This window comes from Odontesthes bonariensis, chromosome 15 (assembly GCF_027942865.1).
Source record: "Odontesthes bonariensis isolate fOdoBon6 chromosome 15, fOdoBon6.hap1, whole genome shotgun sequence".
NCBI classification, from domain to species: Eukaryota; Metazoa; Chordata; class Actinopteri; order Atheriniformes; family Atherinopsidae; genus Odontesthes; species Odontesthes bonariensis.
In genome coordinates, this window is record NC_134520.1 from 23064610 (window position 1) to 23090385 (window position 25776).

Sequence of the window (25776 nt, forward strand, 5' to 3'; positions counted from 1 at the left end):
TTTGTGGAGAAAGGTACCAGTTAATTCACTTTCAACCACTGGAAAGTTCAAAGAGCACTTTGCAAAAGGTAAAGACGTATAGTGTGGTTGAGATTAGTGGGTGAAACTGCTGCTATAGTACTGAGAACAAAGTCAATCACTTAATAAGCGAATGACACGACATCTTGGAAAGTTCCTGGATTTATAGGATTTAAGTTCATGATGGGGAGAACTGAAGAGCACACATGTACTGTCTAGAATTTAGTATTAGATTACTCTCTGGACTGTCTACATAAACAAACTAGAAGAACTGCAATAATTATGTTAGCAAACAATTCGCTGTACTGTATTACATTCACTTTAATGCAGCTAACCTCAACCTGTCATTTCAGATGTTCTTTATATAAGTGTATATTTCTTCAAATAAGAAGATCTTTTCATGTATGGTTAACATCTGAACTTGATAAAGATAGCTCTACTCACACCAAACCAGGAGAGACCTATTGGGTATACAGGAAGTAGAGCAATGTCAGTAACTTAAACCAAGGTAAAGGATTTCTAAGACTAATACAGTCAGCTAACCTCATGTTTCTTAGCAAGGGCATATTTTTCAAGCCAGTGCAGGCGACTGTGCTGCAAAGTGTGCATATTTGATAGCTGTTAAGAGCAAAATGATTAGAATTACACTTATTGCCAGTTTAAAACTATAATTTTGAGAGTCAATACTACTCTGTTCTGAGGGTAAATTCATTGATTTTCTATTCCAGAGATTATTACAGTAGTGACAATAGTGTAGTTTTGTCAAAAGTGAGTCAACGTTACATAGTCTAAAAGTAAGTCCAAACTCAATGAAGAATTCCCAACCTACTCTATATTTCAAGTCTATATTCTGAATTATCATCAAGAAAGAGAGTAACTAACAGTTTATTTATTATATTCTTACCTCACCAAATGTAAAAATCCTCATACTATAGTAGAACATACTTTAGAGTTTGAGAGTTTGTATCCTGCGTTTTTCCGTCTATTATCTGTTTAAAAAAAAACTAAACAAAGAACAGATGTATTTGTGAGCATTTTGTGTCTCTCAAGAAATATAAGAAACATAACTTTTTGACCAAATTGTCAGATTAAAAAATTTCAGTAAGCAAAAAAAAGTGTTTTTAGTTTGTGTGTATTTTCATGTCTGATATTTGATTTCAGAGTTACAATGCATGCAAGATATCCCCAGTGTAATCACATACATGGGATAGATTCACAACAACAGCAAACTGTCACTCAGAAATAAGGTAATAATGCTGAAAAGAAACACACACACAATGTTTTATACTCTGAATAAAAGTACATTCAGTGAAAAGGCAGTGGTGATCAAAATTCATCCGTGGTGAATCGTTACCTTCACACACATTATAATCCTTACAAAATGACTTTTATAAACCTTTGGCAACTTGCTCTTGAGAACAGTTGGAAACATTTAAAACAGTTGAAGCAATTTGTAAACGACTGGAACGTCTCACAGGGATTTTAAGTTTGTAGTCGGCTCTTGGTTTGCCAGCATGGAATCAGGGTCATTACTCAGATGTTTGTGGCACAAACACAAGTCAGAGACATGCTTTTCAGGCTTCAAACTGTGGCTTTACTGTAATTCAAGTAAACCGGTGGTTTCTCTAACCTTTTTCCTAACCAGAATGTTGTTGTCAGACTTTTTTATGTTACTTAAACAAGCGTCTGGAGAGTTGAGCTGGGGTAGCTGAATGATTAGATGTTGGGGACTGTCTTACTAAACAAGAAAAGTTTTCATAAATTAAGCTTGTTCTAGACACAAGGAAAGACTAAAACCAGACTCAACTTATAATGGCATCCTGTAAAGTATCGCCCTTTGCTTGAGGCAAATATGACACATAAGGGTTTTCACATTGAACCTGACATCAGTGTCAAGCATACTGTTTAACAAGCCACAAAATCAGCCGAAAGAGGAAGGAAGGATCAATGAATGAAGAGGCTGAGTGCTGTGGTTTCAACCATGGAACTTTGTGAGATGTAAGATTGAGACCAGCATATATTCCGCCAGTCTCAACAGCACTTCACCGAAACAGTTTTGCCACTTTCTGTTTGGGTTTAGACAAAAACACTTTGGTGCAGTTACAAAATATTATGGCTTGAGCTAAATTTTTTCTTTTTACAGCAGTCACATGCATGGACACCATTTGACAGGTTGCCCGGGTGTTGCAATGTAAATACAAAATATCACAACAAATCTGTCATTTCCGGGTTCCTTTTAGGTAGTAACGTAACTTGGTTTGAGTGAGATACAGCAACTACTTGGTTAGTGTGAGAAATTGATGATTTTGGCTGAAATACATTCTTTTTACGACAAGACATGGAAATCTTGAACACCAGTTTACATTTTACATTTCACCCGCGGTTGCTCACACGACCACTAGAGGTCACATATTCCTTAAACATAATTATACTCTGTATAAACAGTACCTGCATGAACATACGCCACATTGTTACATTATGGTGAGGAGGAAAGCTTTTAAAATGCATGTAAACATGTTAGTCTGACCAAAATCATTCCAAATCAAGTTTCTGACAGTCGGGCTGATGCTCATGTATCAACTAGGCTTAACATGTGAAGTGTTTTGCCATTAGGGTGGTAATATGTTGAAACATGGGTGCATACCCTCTATAGAGAATCTGAAGGTACATCTCACTATGTTTCAAAACTTAATCATATTTCAATTACTGATTTTATCTATTGTTCTTATTTCTTTCTGTTTTGTCTCAAATTAAAATCATGCTTTTTATTTCTATTGTTTTAATGTATGTAAAGCACTTTGAATCACCTTGTTGTTGAATTGTGCTATACAAATAAACTTGCCTTGCCTATAAAGAGTAGAAATGGACTGAGATATGATTTCAGTATTTCCTTTTTGAGTTCGTTTCTTAAAACACTATTCTTAAGTTAGGATGCAGGGTCTGTGGGAATGAAAGACAGCCTCATTGCAAACGGGAATACAATAGGATTTCAAAATGAGCTGACATATGTCCTCAATTTTGCATTCTTTATAGGCTGGTGCATGAGAAAGGCATGGAAAAAACCCATGAGGGCAAAAGTTCACTCCCTATGAGTTAGAGATAAGTGAGATTATTTGGTAAGTTTTCCTATCAATTAAAAAATATCCCCTCCCATTGACTGAACAGACTGTCCACACAAGCTTAACCACTGCACTCACAGGATGAACACATGTTTGACTTGGATTTTATTCTTTTTCTGGAATGCAAAAGAATCAGCAAGTATTTGTATGAAGTAAATACTTGGAAAAACATAGTATTTATGCATTTCCAAACACCGTGATAGATTTTAGTTTCACAGCTTTTCAAAACAAAATCTGTGCAGTGATTACAGCTATACTAACATGTATGATGATCTACTACAGAGAAAATATAAAGCAGCAGAATGTCTTGAATGTTCTCTTAAAACTTTGTGGAATTGGAACTTCTTTAATGTTTAATGTTGATGCCAACTCTATTGGTTGATGCCAAGCCAAACTGATTTCTGTAGTTTTTATGGTGCAAAAGAAATCAGGAAATAAGAAAAGTGGGCAGTGTCAGTTTATTCCAAATTTTCTTCTTAATCCATCGTGCTGGACTGAGTAAATACTAATCTAAAACTTTCATCATCTACAGCCTTTTGATGAAAATAGCCAAGTGGTGTCTTATTATAAGACACAGTTGGAGTTGCAGTGCTTGCAGGTGACTGATGAAGCCTGTGGAAAAACTTGCAAATTTCAACTTATCGAAAAACAGTTCCTACAGTTCTCTGGGTGGTCCAATGTGGCCTCAAAAATGTCTACCACATGCCTACTGGTAATCCATGTGGGAGTGAGTGAACTAAATGGCCAATTTGTAAATGGAAATGAATGTCTCGGTACTAGCTGAATGAAGCAATATGTCCATCTCACAGCAGTTCTTGTACTATTAACACACTCTCTCTGGTCAGCACCTGGAGGACACTGAGGACGCTGCAGAGGATGTTTTTGGAGAGGTTTGGCTTGGAAAATAAACCTATGTCTGACCTCAAGCGCCAGTCGCAGAGTCTCCTGACCTCACCATCTGACAGTGTTCCTCCCACGAGCACAGGCATCATGCCTGGGTGGCCGTGTCGGAAAAGGGAAGTCTTTTTGGCTTCCTTTCAAAAGGGAAAACAAAAGCTATGAGGAAGAAGAGCAAGACCCTGAATTTATACTTACCCACTCTGACAGAACTCAGGGAAGTAGCACTCATATTTTTAGCCTTCATTTACTTCCCTTCAAGTTGAAAAACTGATTTATGAATCCTTTGCACAATGTTCTTTGTTAACTGTTTCTGTCTTCCTTGATTAAGTTCTTGCAATGTGATGCAAATAGCAGCCATATTGATTTGTTTTGAGTGATGCCTCTGTATTCTTTGAGTGTGTTGCTGCTCTGCCTTTCTCTATCTCACCCACCTTTCCTCTTTCCCCCCCAGCTCTCTTGTTTTCCCTCCCTGAATCTGTATATGCATGTGTGATGGCTTCTGTAATGAGAGTTCTTTGATATAGAGGAGCTCCCTGGGTAAGCAGAGTGCTTAAATGAGTTGGAGGCGAGGAATGCAAGGCAAGTAGACCCCGATTGTGTTGATTAAAACCTGTCTCCCATCAGACTGCGCTTGACCAGCCTGAATTTGAATGCACCTCTCTTAATTTCTACAGTTTCTCTGCATAATTCTGCATCTCTGCGTCTCTTACACATTACTTTGCCTTCCTTAAATCCTTTGTCCCACTTTGACTCCTCTAAAAGAATTCACACATTTGCTGCAGCCAACTACAAAGCTTGGATCTATGTGATCTGCTGACAGACATGTGTCATCAGGGGACGGAAAGAAAGAAACACTTCTGAGTTGATGCGTTGTTAAGAGAAAAAAGATGGGCAATGTGGAGAGGGAAATGGGCCCATTCTCTGATTTGATGGATATTTCTGACGCAAACTGGTAAAAGGTGAATGTGTGTTTCCACTTCTCTCGCTGCCTTTCTCTCAAACAAAAGATTCAAACCAAGGCTACAAAATAATGATGGTGGGTGGAAATTAATTAGACCTTTTTTTTTACTACATCAGTTATTTATTGCTTTTCTGGACACCTTGGGGATGAGAAAGTTCGCCAACCATTGTTGCAGAGCGAGTTATGAGAGGCAGATTAATCGCTTGGTATTTAGAGACCCAGGAAAGTGAGAGAAGCAGAAGAAGAAGAATAAGAGGAACAAAGAGGGACTAAACTATAATATATTTTCTTTTAAGTGTATCTATTTTAATTTCCCTCTGTATAGTGGTGGGGAAGGAAATTTGGCTCTGACTGCTGAAGAGATTTTAAGGCTTGAATGATACTGTTTATAATCATACTTCTCCTGACTGAATGTGGCTGCACAGGTGAGTCAGAATTTTTGTATTTGAGGTGTTGCTAGGGGAGCGTAAAACAGAACAAAGGCTAAAAAAAAACAATGGGTTAGAGCAAAGATTTGATGTGGTCACCATAAGCCCATGAAAGCATTTTTTTATGACATGATGTCAAGTGCAATATATTCTTGAATGCAAACAGTAAAACTGGAGCTACACTCAATGCCTAAAATGGATTTACTGCAATTTATCTTCCTTTTTTTTCCCAAGTTATGACTTCTTGGTCTGAAATCAGACATAACACAATTGTAATACATCATAGAGTGGCAGACATGTTTGGATACACACACACATACACACACACACACAAGCACGTGCATATCTTCTTATTAGGAGAGGGAATTAACTCAATTTCATTTCAGACAGGCTAACCCAAATCCTAACTTTAACCTAAATTTAACTCACACCTTACCCCTGACTCTAATCATGATAACTAGAATAAATTAACTTTTAGCCTCATTGGAAGAGGCCTTTGATCTGAATGAAGATGGTTGGTCCGGTTTGGTATGGTATTATAGGAGAAAAGGGTCCCTAAAAGGTAACTTAAGCCTCGTTTCCACTGTCAGTATGGTTCGGGTCAGTTCGTATCGGTATGGTACGGGTCGGGTCGCTTTGGGGTCAGTTTTGCGTTCCCACTGTACAAAGGGGACCCTCAGGGGTGGACGGAGTGCGTACGTCGATCGCTTCGAAGCATCTTCAGCTTAATGCGACACTGGCTCGCGGTCCGGTTGAAACCACTCTCTGCCATTTTTGCGGCAATCAGCTGGAAAACTTTTTCGTTTCGCACAGCGCCATCGAGCTCCCGCTGCACAGCCTCCTCACCAACAACGGAGAGCAGAGCCTGCACCTCCTCAGCACTCAAGGCTCCTCCCCAAGGGAACCGGTCCTGTGTGCTAGGTACCCCAAGCAGAAGGGTTACAAAAACGGTAACGGGTACCATGGGACCGATACGCTTTCATGGTAGTGGAAACACTGAAATAAGCGAACCGTTCTGAACCGACTCGTATCGGACTGCATAGTGGAAACGGGGTTATAGTAAAGAACACACCTACCCAAACAAACATGGTAATGAAATACTCCTACCCTAATCTTTATCAATGTTGGATAATGATACTTTCAAAAGTAACCACTTAGATTACAATATTACCATTATTTAAAGTAACTACATGCATTAAGTTTCTTGCTAATAACAGTAACTCTTGAAAGTTAGCTACTTTTGTGTTGACAAATGTGAACACCCCTCTGCAATTTGATACAAGACTGGCTGTGAATCAGGCCTGGTAGCTAAACTGTTCGACTGTAGCATCACTGGTGTTGTAGAGTAGCGCATCTGAAGAACAGTTTTTTCTTTTCACTGTAATGCTGTTCATGTCCTTTTCACAAATGAAAAATAATGCAAAAGACTTATATGACAAAATGCTGCCCTTCGTCATTATGCCAGCTGAATGTGATGCATGTTCCCTGTAAAGGGCAGGACAGGCTGTCTGAAGACAAGTATAAAAGACAAAGCGTTTCAGGAAAAATTTTTTTTTTGTATTTCAAAGCAGTTTGTGAATGGTTAATTGTACATATAGATGTGCATATTCAGAAATGATTAGAAGGAGAATAAGACATGCAGGATTTGTGAAATAGGGTGTTTTAAGTTGCATTGTACTGCATCCTATTTAAAATTTCCACTTCACTGTTTCAGGCATGAATTGCTCTGAAAATTTGTCTGAACACGGGATCTGAAGAATGCGTGAGATACAAATATGTCACTGCATACCCTTCTTTCATAAATTTAAATGAACAGTTTTAAAAATTTCAAATCAGTCTTTTAGTGTTACTTCTGACATGCAGGGCCAACTCGTTTTGCCATGAGAGAGTCACAGATTAGAAAACTTTGTATTTGTGCTAATGAAAATGTAATTTTTTTTTGCCTGCCACCTAGCACAGTTCTCGAAGTAATGTAATGTATAAAGTATGTATGTGTTTACGCAAAACATGTGATCTGTGTGTCCAACACATTTGTAAGGTTTGTGTTTTTACGCTGGAGTGATGCAAGCCATGACCTCTAAAATCCATCTTCAGCCATGTAAAATTTAATACCTAACCTTAACAAAATCGTTATGTAACGATCTCCCGACTGATGTCAGGACAGCTGGGTCGCTGCCCATCTTTCGCCGCAGGCTGAAAACCCATCTCTTCAGGAAACACTACCCAGATCCGCCCTCTTAGGACATCACCTGTTTCGTCCTTGCTTCTTTCGCACTTATTTGTTTCTAAATTGTCTTCCCAATTTGTCTAGGTACCTAATTTACTGCACTTACTCTAGCACTAGTTATTCTCTTAGCTGTTTGGTTTTGGAAGGAAATGCACTTATGATTTCTTGTGACCTGAAGTTTTTTTGCCTACCGATGTGGAACACACTTATTGTAAGTCGCTTTGGATAAAAGCGTCTGCAAAATGACCGTAATGTAATGTAATGTAATGTAATGTAATGTTAGAATATGTCCAGTGGAAGTAGGATGTAGAGGATTTGTTGCAAAGTCTGTTGTCTCATTGTTGAGGGAGCTGGGTGCAAGTGGACCGAGCGTGAGGAAAATAGTGAAGGAATGTCAGTGTCAGATGAGGCATTAAAGTCCACTCAGTGGATTTGGATTAGAAGAAGCAATAGTAGCTGGGGGCTCAGTAGGGGGAGCACTTAGGGTAAACAGACTCTTGGAAGAAGCAAAGAAGAAATTCACGATAATTAAGTGGAGGGTGTGGCCCATGTGAGCCTTTTGAAACCAGGCAGCCATTTTAGGTGAGTTGGCTTGTATGGCTTTGTTTTTGCTGGCATTGTTAGCGATTGTAGGACTGCTTAGTTGAGTTTGTCTGCTGAATCTGCTAGTGTGTCTTGTCCTGCCTCCACCTCTGGCACCCTCTATACTTTCATTACCCCCTACCCGAACCAGGGTCCGGGTTGCATCCCCACCCCGTTATGACTGGTGTGTAGTTGGTGAGAGGCTGGGGTAGCTTGTGGTTGTCGTGGAAAAAAAAGAAAAAGAAAAAAAGATGGTGGTTGTGGTGTGAGGAGCAGTGATGGCTGGCATTAGGGGAGGGACTCTGGGATGCCAGTGATAATTGTCTAGCCTCCTGGAGGTGTCGTGGGCCCAACTATACGAAACACTGATGATGAAAGGAGGTTCCCACCTGATGACCCCAATGACATGTTGGTCAGCACTGCTCACTGATCTATGTAGGGATTATGGGGAATTATTCACTGAGTCTGGTCTATTTTTCTTTTTCTTTAGCACAAGTTTCTTGTGTTTATCTTAAATCTACTGCATGGGGGTTGTTTGTGTCATGCCATCATCCAACACCACTGACCTCCAAATGTGGACTTTTCTGCTTTTTAAAGGTGAAGCAATTGTTTATTTATAACAATTTGATGAAATATGGTGACACTGCACTTCTGTTCATGTCCAAAAGCACTAAGAAAGCGTGAAAATTGCGTCTGTGGAGGTTTTCATGTTTTTCAGTTTTCATGACACATCACATTTTTCCATGAGTCTGGTTTGGTGGAACAGTGTGCCTTAGCAACCTGGGATTAAGAGGATTGAATGGGTGGTGGCAATGGAATAGGTTTGATTCATGTTTGTTCTGGATATCTGGGTTTGAGTCACTTTTTTTTTTTTTTTTTTTTTTGCACTACGATGTTCATGTTCAAGGTTAGGGTTTTAAACACGAAGCACTCAACCCTACATATTCCCAATTTAGGGCCAGAGTGTTATGAGTTTAGAAGAGTTTATAAATGGGCTCTCTTGGTTTAATAATATTCAAATTAGGTTTAAGCTGATTGGTGTTTCTCAGAAACATAAAATGCCACCATCATATTCATGTGACTGAGCTGCTGTAGATGGTTTTCTTTTAAAGTCTCTCATGCTCATGTGATCACTCTTTCTTGCTAAACGAGTGTCTTTAATTTGCTCTGTCAAAACACATGCATGCACACACTATAGCGTAATTAGGATAAGCTCCATATTTTTTTATGAGTCAAATTAAAAACTAAGAAGGGCCACTTTTCAAAGCTGTCAGACTGTTTGATGTTAAGGGAGCAGCCTCTTACTATTGCTTCTGTCTGAAGCTGTCTTGAGCATGGATGTGGGTCTTGTGGTATTTCACCTCTAATTGTTTCCCTGTTGAGTTGCATGTCAGCTGCAGATTTTTTACGACTGGCCGTCCAAGTATTCTGAGTTATCAGTCACTGATGCTTCTCATATATGTGTCATATTATTTATGGTACCTTCTTAAATTGATCTAGATATATTTTTTCCATCTGTTGTATGGATGTCACTAGCTGAGTAGACTTTTGAGCCAAAGCCAAAATAGATCATAAGCATCACTGCAGACATATTTTAATTGTTCCACCAGCGCTGTCTCTGTTTTTATTCTCTTTAATAGATGGCAACCAGTCTGTTTTTCCCCTCTTGAACTTACACTCTCTCCTTCCTCTTAATGATACCATCTATAACAGCTTAAACCACCTTTTTTTTCCCCTTTATCTTTATCATTTACATTTTTCCTTTTAAATGCTGCCTTTTACAAGTCAGGGGAAAAGATTTGGATCTGTCTTTGTGGTGGTGTGGTCTGGCACCACCCACGTGTATATACTCGCTTTGACAACCTGAACCCAAACATTTCCCTGCATGAGCTGTAATCTAAACGCAGAATGTGGCCCGCCACTGTAATCTACACAAGCTATAGGTTAAAGGAGCTCTACATGAGGGAGGAGGCAAGGAGAGCATTTGTAATTCACTGTCAGAGGACTCAGACTCAGGAAATGAAAGAAGTGTGTTTTAAGGAGATTGTTTTTCTCCCCAAAGGAAGTCCATGTAGAGTTTGTTCATGTACATATATATTCTTTTTATCTCTTGCCTTGGTAAATGAATGTTAAATAATACAGTTTCAGCAGCAGTTGGAATTGGTCCCCGTCAAATGTGCTCCTTGTGTCAGAAAAGACAGGAAGTGTAAAGTAACCCCTCCCCCTGTTCATTTCCCACCAATTTGTGATGTCAGTAGAGAACACAAGTCGCCATCTGCTATACTATAAATATCACATATGCACTCAATGGCCACCAAAGCTGGGTCAAGAAGTGATGACTGTTTCAGTTGGTGAAAATAAAACACAACTATGTTGTAAAAGCTCTTATCCCAAATTATTAGGTGATACAAAGGTATGATTTTAAATATGACTATTTGACAAATATCAGGGAGATGCTGTTTGAAATATTCTTTAAAAAGTGCAGATTTATAAATTATTTTCAATGTTGAAGTTGACATTTCTTATTCTTTTTGGGGAGAATTTGCATTTTTTTTTATTTGATTTAAGCAACATTTTATACAGCATCACAAAATTTTTATAAACAACGTTGTACAACATTTGAACATGAGACTGGATCAGAAATATGGCTTTAATTTAGACACAAATTGTTCCATTTGAATGTACTGAGTCAGTGACTGAAATGTAAAAGTATACATTGAGGTTGTTGTGGTGGTGTTTTATCTTGTTTATGTCTTCTGAACTCCCATGGGTTGACATGTTTCCATGACAAATACTCGGGATTCCCATATAATCAGCCATCAAAGGCGCCAAAGCATCTGATCCGTGGTGAGAATTAAAACAGCCACCAGGTGTTTATGCTTGTCATTCAAGAAACTTATTTGACTTTCAGAACACAAGCTGGACTTTCTCTCAGGGGCAAACCCATAACAAATTAACTGAGAGTCATGCCTACACAAATCTTTCAACTCTTGCACATTGCTGCTGTGATTTCCAGTTCATGTGGTATGGACCACATCATGTGAGGCCTCTTTATCCAGATTGCTTCTATGATTTTATTGCAGTCTTGATTAGGTACATGTGACCGACTGCAAACCCCTGTTGGCAATAGGAGAGTGGTTGGAAAGCAGAGATCTCCCAGAGGTCTTGATTGTTACAAGATTCATAATTGTGTGTTCACAAAGCAAAAGCAGTTCACCAAGAATTTGATTCTTCTGGCCTCGTGGAACACGGTTGGCCCAACTCACCCCATTTCACACATTAACCGTTGTATTTGTGTAGACGAGAAGACATTTTCATTCGGCAGACGGGCTCCACTACCTCATGGAAGAAAAATGCTAACCCTGCTTTGCTTCCCACAGAAAAAACAGCCAAGATGGCTTGGTGATGGAAAATACTGGAGTCTTTTACATACAAAAATTCAAAGGGAGAAGTGGAAATATGACCTTTTCCTTCAAGAAAAAGAGTACATTAAGACTCACCCATGATATTCTCAAGAATAGTTTGGACTGTTTCCCATTGCTTGCTTTGGGGTGCTTTTCCAGGGATGGGGGCAAGAAATGGAAAGGGACACAGTTATAATTTGTATTGTGTTGGATGCCAATATAAATTGGATAGTCATTTTTTTTCTTTTCCTGTTAGAGGGACGGCTGCATAATAAAACCTAAAAAGACATTTACCACATCAGAAAACCATTTCAGATTTATCATACACAGAGCTGGGGAACCAGAGAAGGTAGGAAGACCAAATCTGATGCAACATTTTTAATCGACAAAACGGAACTAGGGAAATTTTCAAAATCAAAGTAACCAGTGAAGCTGAGATGCCACACATCTCCTGTGTGGTCTAAGCCTTACCCGCTCCTTCTCCGTCTCTCCCCTTGCTCGTCCTCCTTCTCTAACATTCTCTCTCCCCTCTTTTGTGGCTGTTAGCCTATGAGCTGGCGTGGGCCCTTCCTTATTACACACCCCAGCAGGGCTTTATAAAGGCAGGGCCGGAGGTCTCAGCAGCCACTCACACTCTTTGCCTGTGCCTCTGTTTTTTGGTCTGGAGTCTGCTCTGAAAGCTGGCTGTGTCAAACTCTCCAACCACAGGTCGTGTGGATTAAGGATGCTGTCTGCACATCGCAGGGCCCTCAGTCTTCAGGTTATTGTTCTGGGCCCCATCCTGATGGCTATGGGCTTGGCTACTATGGACAACCAAGGTGAGAGTTAGTATTTCTTGCCCAAGGTTGGGGTATTAGTTGTACTCCATGGGCAGACCAATGGACAGAATCAGGTAACTTCAATCTGGAAAGTGAGTGGAAAGAATTTTTAGAGAATTTGAATTGCATTGATGCATGATCATAAGTCAGGTGTGTAGGTGTAATGGAGACTCAGTGCAGATGAACAAAACCTTGACTCAGTATATTTTTGACTGTGTCAACCTGTTTGTGTAAACTGTGGGAAGGACTGTTTGTCTTTCCGTTGTTCTGCTGTTTTTTTCTGGAGGAATGTTCCTTAAACTATACTCCCTTCACTGTAAGCCTCTCAGTGAGCATGAATAGACAGATTCCAATTTATCTTGGCAGTTACTTACAGTCACTTTGACACTCCTTGAGTAACCCCTTCTTCATCCGAAGGCAAAATGTAGGCTAAAGTGTCAGGGAAAGGAAAAGAGAGCTCAATGTGTGCAGACAGGAACACATTTGAATTCAGGTGAATTCATTCTTTGCCAGCAAAATCTCAGCTCTGCCGGTACCTCACTACACTGTCCACATGCCACTGTCACTTTCCATCTGTGTGTTGTCTTTGAGCAGTGCCACATAAACATGAGAAGGAGCCAGCCTACTGGGATGCTCAAGCAAAGCAAACACTGGATGCTGCGCTGAAACTTCATCCTCGAGAGCACAGGGCTAAAAACATAATCTTGTTTCTCGGTGATGGTAGGTACAGGCTGTTGCCTTTCTAACTGATATAAACTGTCCAATATTAAAGGACAACAGGTGTTAATGCTGTTTTTCATCTTTAAACAGTTGATTATACAGAAGACTTACATGGTGAGGATATGTGAAGAGTTTTAAAGGGATGTCAGTTTTGTTAATTTGTTTGAACTCGTGAATATCTGTTATGTCTGTTGGATAGGAGTGAAATGGAGTGGATATTGGACTTATATTCACCAGACTCCTAAACACGTGACTCCTAAAGAATTATAGTGGTCAAGTCTCTAACTGCCATAAAATGCATGTACTTTATTATTTACGTAGAACATTGATTAATTTTATTTTGTGTCATAGGCATTCAGAAGGTCAAATGGCTATCAACTTCAATTACAGGAACATAATGCATTTACCAACTCTTAATTAACTTTTTGCCATTCACTCACCTATTTCACTCAACATTCTGGGACTCTTAAATTTGTCTTGATCCTGATGTCGAAACATAAAACCGTTTCGTAAAAGTTACCAAACGATGTTACAATCAACTTAGTTTCCCCCATTCAAGCAGCAATGCGTTTAATTTTGATCTTCTGTACATGATGTGATATATCCCCTTCACCCCTTAGTCAGAATCATATACATTTACAATAGTATGTTCTTTTTTTAGCCACACAACAAATTTTTTTCCATACATGCTACTTTGCAACTCTGTAATCCAGTAGAGAGCCCATTTATTTATGATTTTTATTTAATTATGATTCTCCATAACTGATAGGTTGACTTGTTGGAGATTAAAGTCAGCTTAAGTGGCTATGTGGTTTGTCAACTTCATGGTATTAATTGTAAGTTAACAATTAACATCATGTTAATGTTTCTTGCAGCTATAATTTGTTGTTCTATCAGGATGAAATGATATAAATATATACAATGAAACAAAATGAACACACAATACTATACTGAAATGAAAAATATAAAAATAAACAGATGGAACTACTGTAATTCCATGTTTGAACTGAGAGTAGCAGCATTGTCTCAGACCTGCAATCCCTAAACCTATACTCACCGATAGAGAGGTGTCGTTTTAGTGTAGACACAGTTGCACAAAGATGCTAAAACAAGAGGCATTTTATCTAGATAACACATAAATGAAAAACATTTTGTTTTTGCCGAAAATATTCTCTGTAATCAATGCAAGCAATATGATTAGCGTGAGAGTCACTGTTTCACATACATGTCTGTTGAAGAATGACCTGTAGTATGTAATGGTGTTTAAAATATGTCCCATGCATTAGGGAAAATGTAGTCTTTCAACAAAGTCATCTTCAACAAAACAAACCAAAAGTGCTGAGTGTAAATTCCTCGTAACGTTTTTTACGAAGCAGTTTAATTACATGTGTTATATTGTGCATTGTTTGCACCCATGTTTTGTCGATAGCTGTCTACTTTGTTGGCATATTGCTGAATCTAATGGCACCAAGTGCCGATTAGCTGTGGCGTGAGTAAAGCCTGTAAACGGCATGGTAAAAGTTTTTGCAAAAACCATGTGCTTTTGTTCATGCATGTACATCTCCCTACATTTCAGCGATTTATCATTGAAATTTCTCCAGAAAGTTCTTGGTTTTCAACAACTTTGCAGGGCACCCCAGCGATGGGGGTGTTACTTTGAATGGATGCAAAATATGTCCTCCCCTCGTTGTGTCATCTGGCAGTGCAGTGTCTGTAGGGACAACTAAAGCCTGAAGGAGACACTTTACATCTGGATTAGATAAAAGATCTGTTTGTGTGGTATATTTACTGCTAGCGATGCATTAAATTATTCTTTTTCATAGAAACTCTTTAAAGACTCAACGATTAAAGAATTGTTTTCCAGTTAACTACTGCAATATCTGCTTTAAATCAAACTTACTTTTTCACGTTTCTGGGTGGTCGGGGTTGAGTTTTCTTTGTGTGCCTCTCCTACCTTCCGTGCCCAGAGCTTGTTCTCAGTTTTATGACTGTGATTTTTGTGTTAAATCCAAGACAGCTGCTTTCCACAGCTACAACATTTTTAAAGTCAAGGGCAAAGTTCAAAAGATAAAACGCATCTCTCAATTGTTTTAGCCATGTCATCAAATGCACATTTGTTTCAACACAGCTGTAACTTCATAAAAGTTGAGCTGAATATTCAACCAATATTATGTTGAAGGTTGCTCTGCAGACTCACTCATGGTGTCTGTGTTGATTTTGTAAGAAAAATATGTTTTCATATATTAAGTTCATTTCAGTGCTGAGTTGATGTTAATGGACTTAACGTGTTTGGATATTTACTTAGAATATTATTGAATCAAAATGATTTCCTCACTGTATAATTTTAGTATTTCTGTTGTAGATATTTTTAGATAGTAACAAACTGGGCACAGAGACGGAGGGTTCAGAAATGTTAGCTGATGGAGATAGTCAGGCTAAAGAAAAAAGGAAGATGACCCATGTCATAGGATTTCACTTGTCTATCATTCTCTGGCAGGAATGGGCGTGTCCACAGTGTCAGCAGCTCGAATCCTTCGTGGTCAAATGGATGGTTGGTCTGGGGAAGAAACGCAGCTCGCCATGGACACATTTCCATATGTGGCACTGTCGAAGGTAAACACACAGCACTGCCATCATGCAGGTTTTCAGGCAACAAACCATAGAGAAGTGGAAAAAAATGTTGCTTAAGAGACCCTATGAGGTGTCATATTTTATTTTTTAATAATTGCCCACCTATAACACCTAACACCAAAATATAATCATTTATCTTGCCTGTTCTGATCTGATGAGTACTTTTTTATACACTAAACCATTTTAAAGATACAGCTACATCCCTAGCTAAGAAAAGCATGGTTCTCAGAGTGGCTATGATCCCCAGCCCCATGTAACAACTGCATCTACATTGTCAAAACACATTATAAAAAATACTGTCAGAGTGTTTGTGTGAAAAATATTAAGATACGAGCTGCATTGTAAAGCACGTTGGACAACCTAAAAACAGTAATATTACCGATGATGTACTTTCACTACCATGTTCCTCAATAAATTCTGTATTAGCCAGCTCATTGTGACTACTTTTTTGGGTACTTTTCACACATAAATGCTTTATTTTTTGTTGGTTTTTCAAAATACAGAAAAGTAACAGTTATGACGATTGAAAGAGTTACCATCAGCACTTATTTTCATGTGCATTAATATAAATCTTTATATGTGCGCGTGGTGTCTGGCTGCTTGGTAAATCAGCACAGTGGGACATATGAAGAGAGGAGACTTATGGACACAGACATGGACATAAAGATGTTCTACAGCTGAATTCTCCAGCATAAAGAAGGGTGGGTCGGGGATTTGCATAATTGTTTATTTTTCTCATGCTTTTCCTCAACATGCCACATCTTGTTTTATAATGGCACCCTGCAGTCACAAGTCCTCAAACCATTGTGAGAGGAGATCTAAGGGATTTTGTTAAAATCAACACTTCAGCTGAAAATGCTGACAATGACTTAGAAACAGTGAACAGAGATTTAGACTCACGCAGCATTCTCGGCAGAGGTGGAAAGAGTATTGAAAAATTGTAATTATGTAAAAGTATCTTTACTTTGCCTAAATTCTACTCAGAGTAAAAGTAAAATTACCCATCTCAAAATTTACTTGAGTAAAAGTACAAAATTACTTCATTTAAAATGTAATTTGAGTAAAAGTTACTTAATTACTTTCAGTTTCTTAATTTAAAAAATGATGAGTCATGAATTAAATTCAGTACAAGTTGTTTTAATCGATTTCGAGGTGTATTAAAGTGCACATCCACACTTGCAAAAGATCAACTGGGCTCAGGAACATACTTCCTCACAAGGACAGTCACAACTTGTACCATAAAGTGCAAACAATTTTCAGTCCTATTGTCCAACGGACAACACTATGATAAGAATAAAGAAATTTAAACTACAATCAAAGTATTAATAAAACAAAATGCACACAAAATTAAGTGCCCACAGGATACCACAAATCACACTAAAATGCCACAGGATCCCACTATTCACAATAAAATGCCACAGGATCCCACATCTCAAAATAAAACAAAATGCTCACAGGATCCCCACAATTTTAAAGTAAGTGCTCACAGGATCCCACTATACAAAATACAGTGCCCACAGGATCCCACAAATCTGCCCATAATCTACAACTTTAGACCGGAAAAGCTCTTGTTCAATTTCAGCAGCAGCTGATTTTCTAAGTTTTTTGCTGTAAGTCTTGCTCTCTTTGCTGTGAAGAGCAACCCGGCTGAACTAAAAAGCCTCTCACAGGCAGCTGAGGCTGGAAGGCCTGTGTTGAGTTTCAGAGACAGCTTCTTAATGTTTGGGAAGGAGTTCAGCAGGTCCATGCTCTCCGACACACAGGCAAGGTACCCCTCCAATTCCCCAGAACCCTCTGACCTGCGGGACTTCATTGTGATCACTAAGGCTACGTGCCCACGACAACGCTCTGAAGCATAAACGCAGATGTCCGTTTTTTTCATCCACAATTTATCTGCGTTCTCACGAGCGCTTGGGCGTGGATATCTGTCTATCCATGGGAACAGGGAAAACGTATAAAACTCATAAAACTCGCAGTTTGCCTATGTAGTATGCACGCCCCGGACGTAGGTGGCAGTAGCAACAATACCTTTGGTATTGTTATATGAGTTATATATTAATAAATTTGAGAAATGCCTGTTTTGTGGCTACTTCCTCCGCGTCAGTTGGAAGAAAATGGCAAAGTGCGGCGGCAACAACAGTACGCCTTCAAACTTTGTTTGGACAGATGATGAGGTCCAGTTGCTCCTGAACACAACACTGAACTACAAAGCCAGGAAGGCAGTGGATAATATGGATTGGGAGAGTGTCCAAAATAAATATAGTGAGATATGGGAGTCGTTCATGGAGAACTACCCACTTAATGTGTGCAAAAAACGCACTTCTGCGTTTTGAACTGTTCCTACGGCGACGAGAGGTTGGATCGTTTTCAAGATCTCCACTCTGGAGGGCGTTTGCGTTTTCTCCGTTTTGAACTCCTAAAAACGCCGTCGCCGTGTGCAAGATAGGCACATCTGTCGAAATGTTCTGCGTTTATCTGTCGTTACCGTTGTCGTGGGCACGTAGCCTTAAGCAGGTTTTTAAAATGTGAGGCGAGCTAGCTATTCCTTCGTCTGCTTCGCTTGATCAGGGTGGAAAATAATAATATCATGAAGGCACATTGTGCTTACATGGGAAGTACAAAAAAACAATAAATAAACCGTTTGGGATGTAAGAGAGAAAAACACATGCGCTAACTTACCACCACATGCTTTCGTAAGTTTGAAGTCGATGTTCTGAAAGCCGAAAGCTCCGTTTTGGCTGGCTGGCACATCTTGCACTGCATAATCACATTATTGCCTTTCGTGCGTTTGAAAAAGAATAATTTTTCTAAATTTGGCCACGGGTTTTTCTGGCTTTCGTCTCCTCCAGAATGTGTATCCTCTTCATCTTCGGACCTTTCCTCCTCCAAAGTCTCCACGTCTAGGTTAGCAACAGCCATCTTCCAAAGCGCAGGTAGCCTACTAGATCCACCACACCAGATTATTTAACAATGGAAAGGGCGCGCGCAAGGCAAGGCCACGCAAATGACTTTCAGTTCCGGGACAGCCGTTTAAATTTCCGCCCGCATTTAATTTTTCACCATCAATATTTGTTTTACTCAGTAACGTGAGGGGTTTCAAATGTAGCGAAGTAAAAGTACTTGGGTCAAAATGTACTCGAGTAAAAGTAAAAATTACACATTTCAAAAACTACTCAGAAAATTACAAATTACTCATAAAAAGTACTCAATTACAGTAACGTGAGTAAATGTAATTTGTTACTTTCCACCCCTGATTCTCGGCAATCATAATCCCTAAATTATTGTAACTCAAGTGTGATTGAGAGGTTGTGTAAGTATCTAGTATTTGTGGTGTATTTATCTCAACCTACAATCAAGACAGAGTTTACACTTTTTTGAGAACAATGTATATAACATTTTCCAGGAGACTAGACTTTGTGGATCTTTCCCAGGAAGATCTGCTGCCTGAGTGAAAGTCATATTTTGTTGTGTTTGAATAGACTTTAATTTAGTGAAAGTTTAATGGTTTGATTTGCTCATTTTTACACTACACTTTTTATTTCATAATTAAAGAATATTGGGTGTGGGCTGATGTGCAAGGTTATTTCACGGGGGTGCAGAAAGTGAAGGCATCTAAGGTTTAATTCATTGTAAGTTTATTTGCTACCCTGTATTTATTTAATTATGCTCATGTCACCTCTCTGCAGACCTATAGTGTGGATAAGCAGGTAGCAGACAGCGCCAGCACAGCTACAGCTTATCACTGCGGGGTGAAGGCCAACGCCAAGACGATAGGAGTCAGTGCCAACGCAGTCGCCTACGAATGTAATACCACCTTTGGGAATGAGGTTTTCTCAGTGCTCCGACGTGCTAAAGCACAAGGTAAAGACTTCATGTGCAGTGGAAAGGTCAACCAGTTGTGATTATACTTATCTCAAGATATAGACTAAAATTTGTGGAGATAATGAATAATCTGATAAGTATGCTACCTGAGTGTCACCGGATATGGTTCAATGTTCAAAACATATGATTAGGAGGTCCCTTACCAAAAACCTGACCTCACTTTTGTGGTGGTGGTCATTTCCAAACATGTCGTTTGTGTGGACAATCTGTTTTTGTCATAAGACATATTAATGTTTAAAATGAAATTGCATTGCATTCGAGCCCATTGCTATCATTTTTCTCTAAAGTGTAGTAATATCATAATAGATTCTGTCGATGTTTACCATATGATTGCCTCTTTGTGGTCTTGATATATGTTCATGTCCTAATTCAATTTAGAAGATATTGCAGCACATACACAATTCAAAGTCAGTACATTTACCAGCTGTATTCAGAGATTGAGGCAAATTATTTTTGGTAAATTTAAATCAGCGTCACCAAATGAACTCTCTGAGGTCTATGATCACGCCGGTGTGATCAGATCGCATGACATCATTTTGACTCAGACCCCAGACAGTTAAACTCCTTCACCCTGGATATATTTTGTAATCAACAGTGTTGGGTCTGATTTGAGTGTGTCTTTGTGCTGTCCAGGTAAATCAGTCGGTATAGTGACAACCACCCGTGTCCAGCATGCCTCCCCAGCTGCTGCCTATGCCCACTCTGTCAGCCGCAGTTGGTACAGCGATGCAGACCTTCCCTTCAGTGCCCACCAACAGGGTTGTGTGGATATTGCCACCCAGCTGGTCTCCAACGTTGACATCGATGTAAGAAAGTAAAATTCTGTCCAGGACTGTTTTTTCTTAACAAATAAGATCTGTGGTTAATTAATTACTGTATCGTGTATGTTTTAAAAAAAATCTAATATGAACAATTAAATCAGGGTATCTAATATGAATATAACAAACTCACATTCAGTTAAATTGCAGAAATTGAATCGATATCATGTTGCTGAGCTAGACTGCTAATGGCTTAATGATCAGCTGATGAGCAGCAGCTTTTTCAATAGATGAAGCCACTGTTGGCCGCAATACTCTGCTGTTCAGGCAACCTTGTCTTAACTAGTTACCTCATAGATATGGACTTGCAGACCTGATGGCGACCCGCTTAGGTCATACAAATTCATGTGATTTTTATTTTTTATCTTTCCCTTTAGAATCACAACTTTTGTTATAAGGCTCTGAATAGTCTGTATAAATACTCTGAACTTCCTGTGATTGACCAGGACTCATGCCATTGTAGTCATCCAAACACAACATAAATTGCACTATATGTAAAAACTGCAAAGAAAGAGCAGCGCTCTTCAACATGACTACATTCTGTATGGTGTCTTTTTAAGGTGATTCTGGGGGGAGGCAGGATGTACATGACACCAAAAGGCACTCCAGACCCAGAGTACCCGGCCTCTAACTCTCGCAAGGGGGACCGCAAAGACAAAAGAAACCTCATTGATGTGTGGTTAAAGGCCAAACCGGTAGAACTATTGAACATAAGTGTGACCTATTTTACTTTTTTTTTTTTTTTTAAGATGGCAATAAATAGCATTTATTTGACATCTGGTTTGTGTTTCAGAACAAGAAATCCCACTACGTTTGGCATAAGAAGGAGTTTGATGAAATAAATGTTAAAACTACTGACCGTCTTATGGGTAGGTATACACCACAGCTAAACAGTTTAATTGGACTTGCTGACAAGACCTTGTAGTTCTGATACATGTCAGACTCAATTTTGGCTGCCATTTTTCTTGTGCTTTACATATATAGTAATGACATTGTCTATATGTTATCTTGGTTATAAAACCTACCCTCGGGCTTAAATCTAGATTTATTTCATCTCCCATCTTTACAGCCATATGAATTAGTCATGCTAGTCTATTAAATTTACTGTCGACTGGAATTATTAACCCATACTACAGGGATAACAACTCAGAGGTATGTTCCTTGCTGTGATATTTATCACTTTTATACAGATAGCTGCAAACAGCACAGTCATATCAACCTGTTATCATCTTGTCCACCGATATATCGCTTTCGTGTTCTTGCACTTGGCTTCTAATCTAGCTTTTTATTCAAGAACCTCTTATTCTCTGTCCGAATACTGCTAATGTAGCTCAACATTTCTGTCTGCAACTGAATCCCTTTTCATATCACCAACTGATATTTTACTTCCTTGTTGTTGGCTGTTCCAGGTCTTTTTGAGCCAAAAGACATGAAATTTGACGTCTTCCGGAATGAAACGCGTGATCCGTCCATTGTGGAGATGACGGAAAAGGCCATTCAAATCCTCAGGAAGAATCCAAAAGGATACTTCCTGTTTGTGGAAGATAAGTACTGTATTATAATAATAATAATATTAATAATAATGATAATAATAATTCAAAATTGCTGCAAGCATATTCTTAGTAACCTTCTTAGTAAGATGGGGAAAAAAAGCCTAATGGTTTATCACTATATAAAACAAATGGGTAAAAAAGTCCATACCAAATGTTTTCTGGCCTTGTCTAAATGTCTTGCTTGTAATGCTTTGTTACGAGGGAGAATTGATCATGGCCATCATGATGGCATTGCCAAACTGGCACTGACAGAAGCTGTGATGTTTGATCGTGCCATTCAGCGAGCTGCAGAGATCACCAGAGAATCTGACACACTGACCGTGGTCACTGCTGACCACTCGCATGTCTTCACGTTTGGTGGTAACACACCACGAGGAAATCCCATTTTTGGTACGATTTCAAATGCATGCACTTCAATATAGTCCGTATCAAAAGATGATATAAGATGAGATAAGAGAATAACAAGACAAACTAAATGGATTTAAGTTGACATCAAATATGAAAAATTTTGGAACGAGACATGATTAATTTTCAGTCGCATGACAATGTAAGATTGAAATTGTTTAACTCGCAGTCATATGTGAGTATTTATTTGGTCTCTGTGTAGGAATACTGCACCTGAACACTATGACTCATATTCCCCCATCATCCTTCAGGTCTTGCACCAAAGAAAGCTGATGACAAAATGCCTTTTACCAGCATCCTTTATGCCAATGGCCCTGGTTATGTGCACGTTAATGGAACCAGAGGGAACATCACATTGGAAGATTATTGTGAGTACCAACTAATATCTTTCAGGTGAAGGCATTTGTCTTTGCTAATGTGTATATACAGAGCTTGAAATGATGTGGTTATTGCTGACTCATGCCTGTGTTTTTCTTTGGAAACCAAGGATGAAATATGTCATTTATGGCAGTCATGGTTAATTTTTTTTCTTTTTTTTTCTCTGCATAGAGATAGTTCTCCACTATGTCCATGTAACTGTACTTATAAAAGCTATTTGCATTTATTTGTGGAACACTGGACTGTAGTGATCCAGTTCCTTCTCTTGTTCTGCACCATCCACTTTAATCATTGCATGATTTTGTATATCTTAAAGAGAAAATACCTCCACACAGAAAGTCTCCCATGAATTACCCAGAAAAACTCCCAATTGTGTCTTTTTTTTTTTTTTTTTTAAATGGACTGGCATTATTTTTGAAACCCGTTGATGTGTGTCAAAAGTTCACACTCAACACATTTGGCACCTCAAAGATTTTTAAAATGTGTCCATCTGGATAAGTACGAACCGCTGCAAAATTCGGCATATGTATTCTGATGAAGGATAGGAGATCAAAACTCTACTGCAACATTAAAGAAGTAGAGGTACAAAAGAATCAAGCTTTTCAACTAACTTTTGTAACAATCTACAAATGGGAAAAATAACTCTTTATCTAGTGCATGTAATGTTTTTATTATAATAATTGAAAAAAATACTTTATCTCACGTGCTTTACAACATTAGTTCGTTTCACATAAAAAGTTGGGACTAGTTGCCATAATATTCATCAAAATGACTTAATTAATAGCCTAAACTTTCTGGGTTTTTAAAAAAGCTGTAACGAGTTTTGGTTAAGTAGATTACGTAGATTAGATCAAGATTTGCAAAGCACCATTTTATAAGACAAACAGCAATAAAATGACATCTATGAGGTGAATGCAATCAAGGTATAAATCCAATCTCTCGTACCGGCAACATTAAAAAATACTAAATGCCAGTGTGACAAAGAAGTGATACAACCTTTTCTTCAATTTTATTATGAGCTGTCCCTTAAGAGTTTATGGGGTTGCATGCAACAAAGTAACAGTGGAGGCTTAAATTAATCTAGATCTATAGATCAGGTTAGTTTATGAGGGTTTTTGTACTTAAAGGGTTATTTAGTTGTTTTCTTTTTATTGGAGTAGTATGAGGTCCTTAGGAACAGTCAGTAAGCACAGTTGCATGCGCAGATGAGTGGATACGGTTACGGCTTGACAGTGGGATAGAACTGCACCACCTTCTTTGTCCCAGGACACATGCACAAGAGCAAAATAGTTATTGACTGACATGCGTCAGGTACCTCAATGGTGCGGACTGTGTGACTAAATGTTTAAGACATTCTGTAACTTCTAACTCTGTGTACAGATAATGTTGCTGGTTTAAAATCAGGCTTTTATTAGAGAAAAGAAAAAAGTATGATGAAAGAAATGGGGAAAATCCGTAGGTGAGAGCCGCTTTATTCGGAATTTCCCTGTATCAGTGATACTTTGGAGTGCCTACGCTCATTTGAGTCTAGTTGAGTGTATACATAGAGAGTGGAAAACCGACAGCTTTATTTCCAGTTTTGGTCTTACTGTCACAGTTATCATTTTTAGTTTTTATAGTGTCATATCTTGCCTTGAGTAGACAGCAGTCAGAGCACTCTTAGTTTTAGGAGGCAGAGGGTTTCCTGATGGAGGAGCTAAGCCTAAAGCTACTCAGAAAAGAGCCACTGGAAGAGAGAATATCTTTACAATCTTCAACAATTCAAAAATTCCATTGCCTTTGTGGTGAAAATTTTAGTAAGGCACAGAGCCAGCTATTTTCTGAGGAGATAAGATGCTTTTAATAATATCTTGCAAGAGAGAACAACACAGTACAGACTGCTCTGACCACTGAGTCAAAAACCATTCAAATTGTTGCGTCATCGCTCCTTGGGTATCGTTTAGCGTTCTTATCGACCTTACCTTTCTAGTTACAGCCAAGGTTATACGGACACAGCTCCAAGTACCATCTTCCCTTCCTATCCTCCTTAAAATGCAGTTTTATCATAACGAGCACACGATGCCCTCGGCAGGAAAAAGAAAAACATCTTGCAGGAGGTCATTCGCAGGTTAAACACAGTAACACTTAATACAATGCATATAAGAATTAATTTTCCATTACACCTTTTTAACAAGAGCTATATTGTGGACATTAACATTACATCACATATGCACCAGACAGTTGTTAACTTCATTCACTTCATGTCACGTTTTCAACTGCAGAAAATCTGTGTAGCAACAGTACGTTTTGAAACGGCCCTGGTTGCAAGAATGTGTCACTAAATAGGCCATGGTACATGGACCCGCTCTGTGTAACTGTATGATGTAGAAATGAAATGGTCTAAAATACTGTAGCATTCACTCAAACTGCTATGAAAATGAGTAAAATCCAATCTTCTCATGGCTCACGTTTGAGTAGCTTTTAGCTTTAGCTTTATCTCTTTGGAAACCATTATTTATTTATTTATTTATTTTTTTAGAGTAAGAGCACTCTGGCTGCTGTCTACTGCATGAAAGACACCGACAACACACAAATACCTCGCACATCACTGCTTGGAAGAAACTGAAAAATAGGTTTGAAATTGACGGCGCTTGTTTTTCTGTAGATGATGAGGAATACATGCAGCAGGCTGCTGTCCCATTGGATGCTGAGACGCATGGAGGAGAGGATGTGGCCATCTACGCCAAAGGCCCAATGGCTCATCTATTTCACGGGGTGAAGGAGCAAAACTACGTGGCACACGTCATGGCCTATGCTGCCTGTTTGGAGCCATACACAAACTGCCCCCCTCACAGTCATCCCCACACTCACAGGCATTCATCAACTGGGTGTGTGAGCACACATTTGGGCCTCCTGTTTGGCATGCTTGCCCTCCTCTGGTTGTTCAGATGAC

The 25776-nt window shown here is 38.9% G+C and overlaps 1 protein-coding gene across 1 annotated transcript; it reads left to right on the forward strand.

The window, feature by feature from the left end:
- Nucleotides 1-12363: 12363 nt before the first annotated feature.
- On the forward strand, nucleotides 12364-25776 carry alpi.1 (alkaline phosphatase, intestinal, tandem duplicate 1). Its single transcript, XM_075484399.1, has 11 exons — nucleotides 12364-12457; nucleotides 13052-13177; nucleotides 15675-15790; nucleotides 19495-19669; nucleotides 20324-20496; nucleotides 21069-21203; nucleotides 21302-21377; nucleotides 21918-22052; nucleotides 22260-22451; nucleotides 22718-22834; nucleotides 25489-25776. Exons 1-11 carry the CDS (start codon nucleotides 12364-12366, stop codon nucleotides 25773-25775), a joined length of 1626 nt encoding a protein of 541 aa, XP_075340514.1. The 3' UTR covers nucleotide 25776.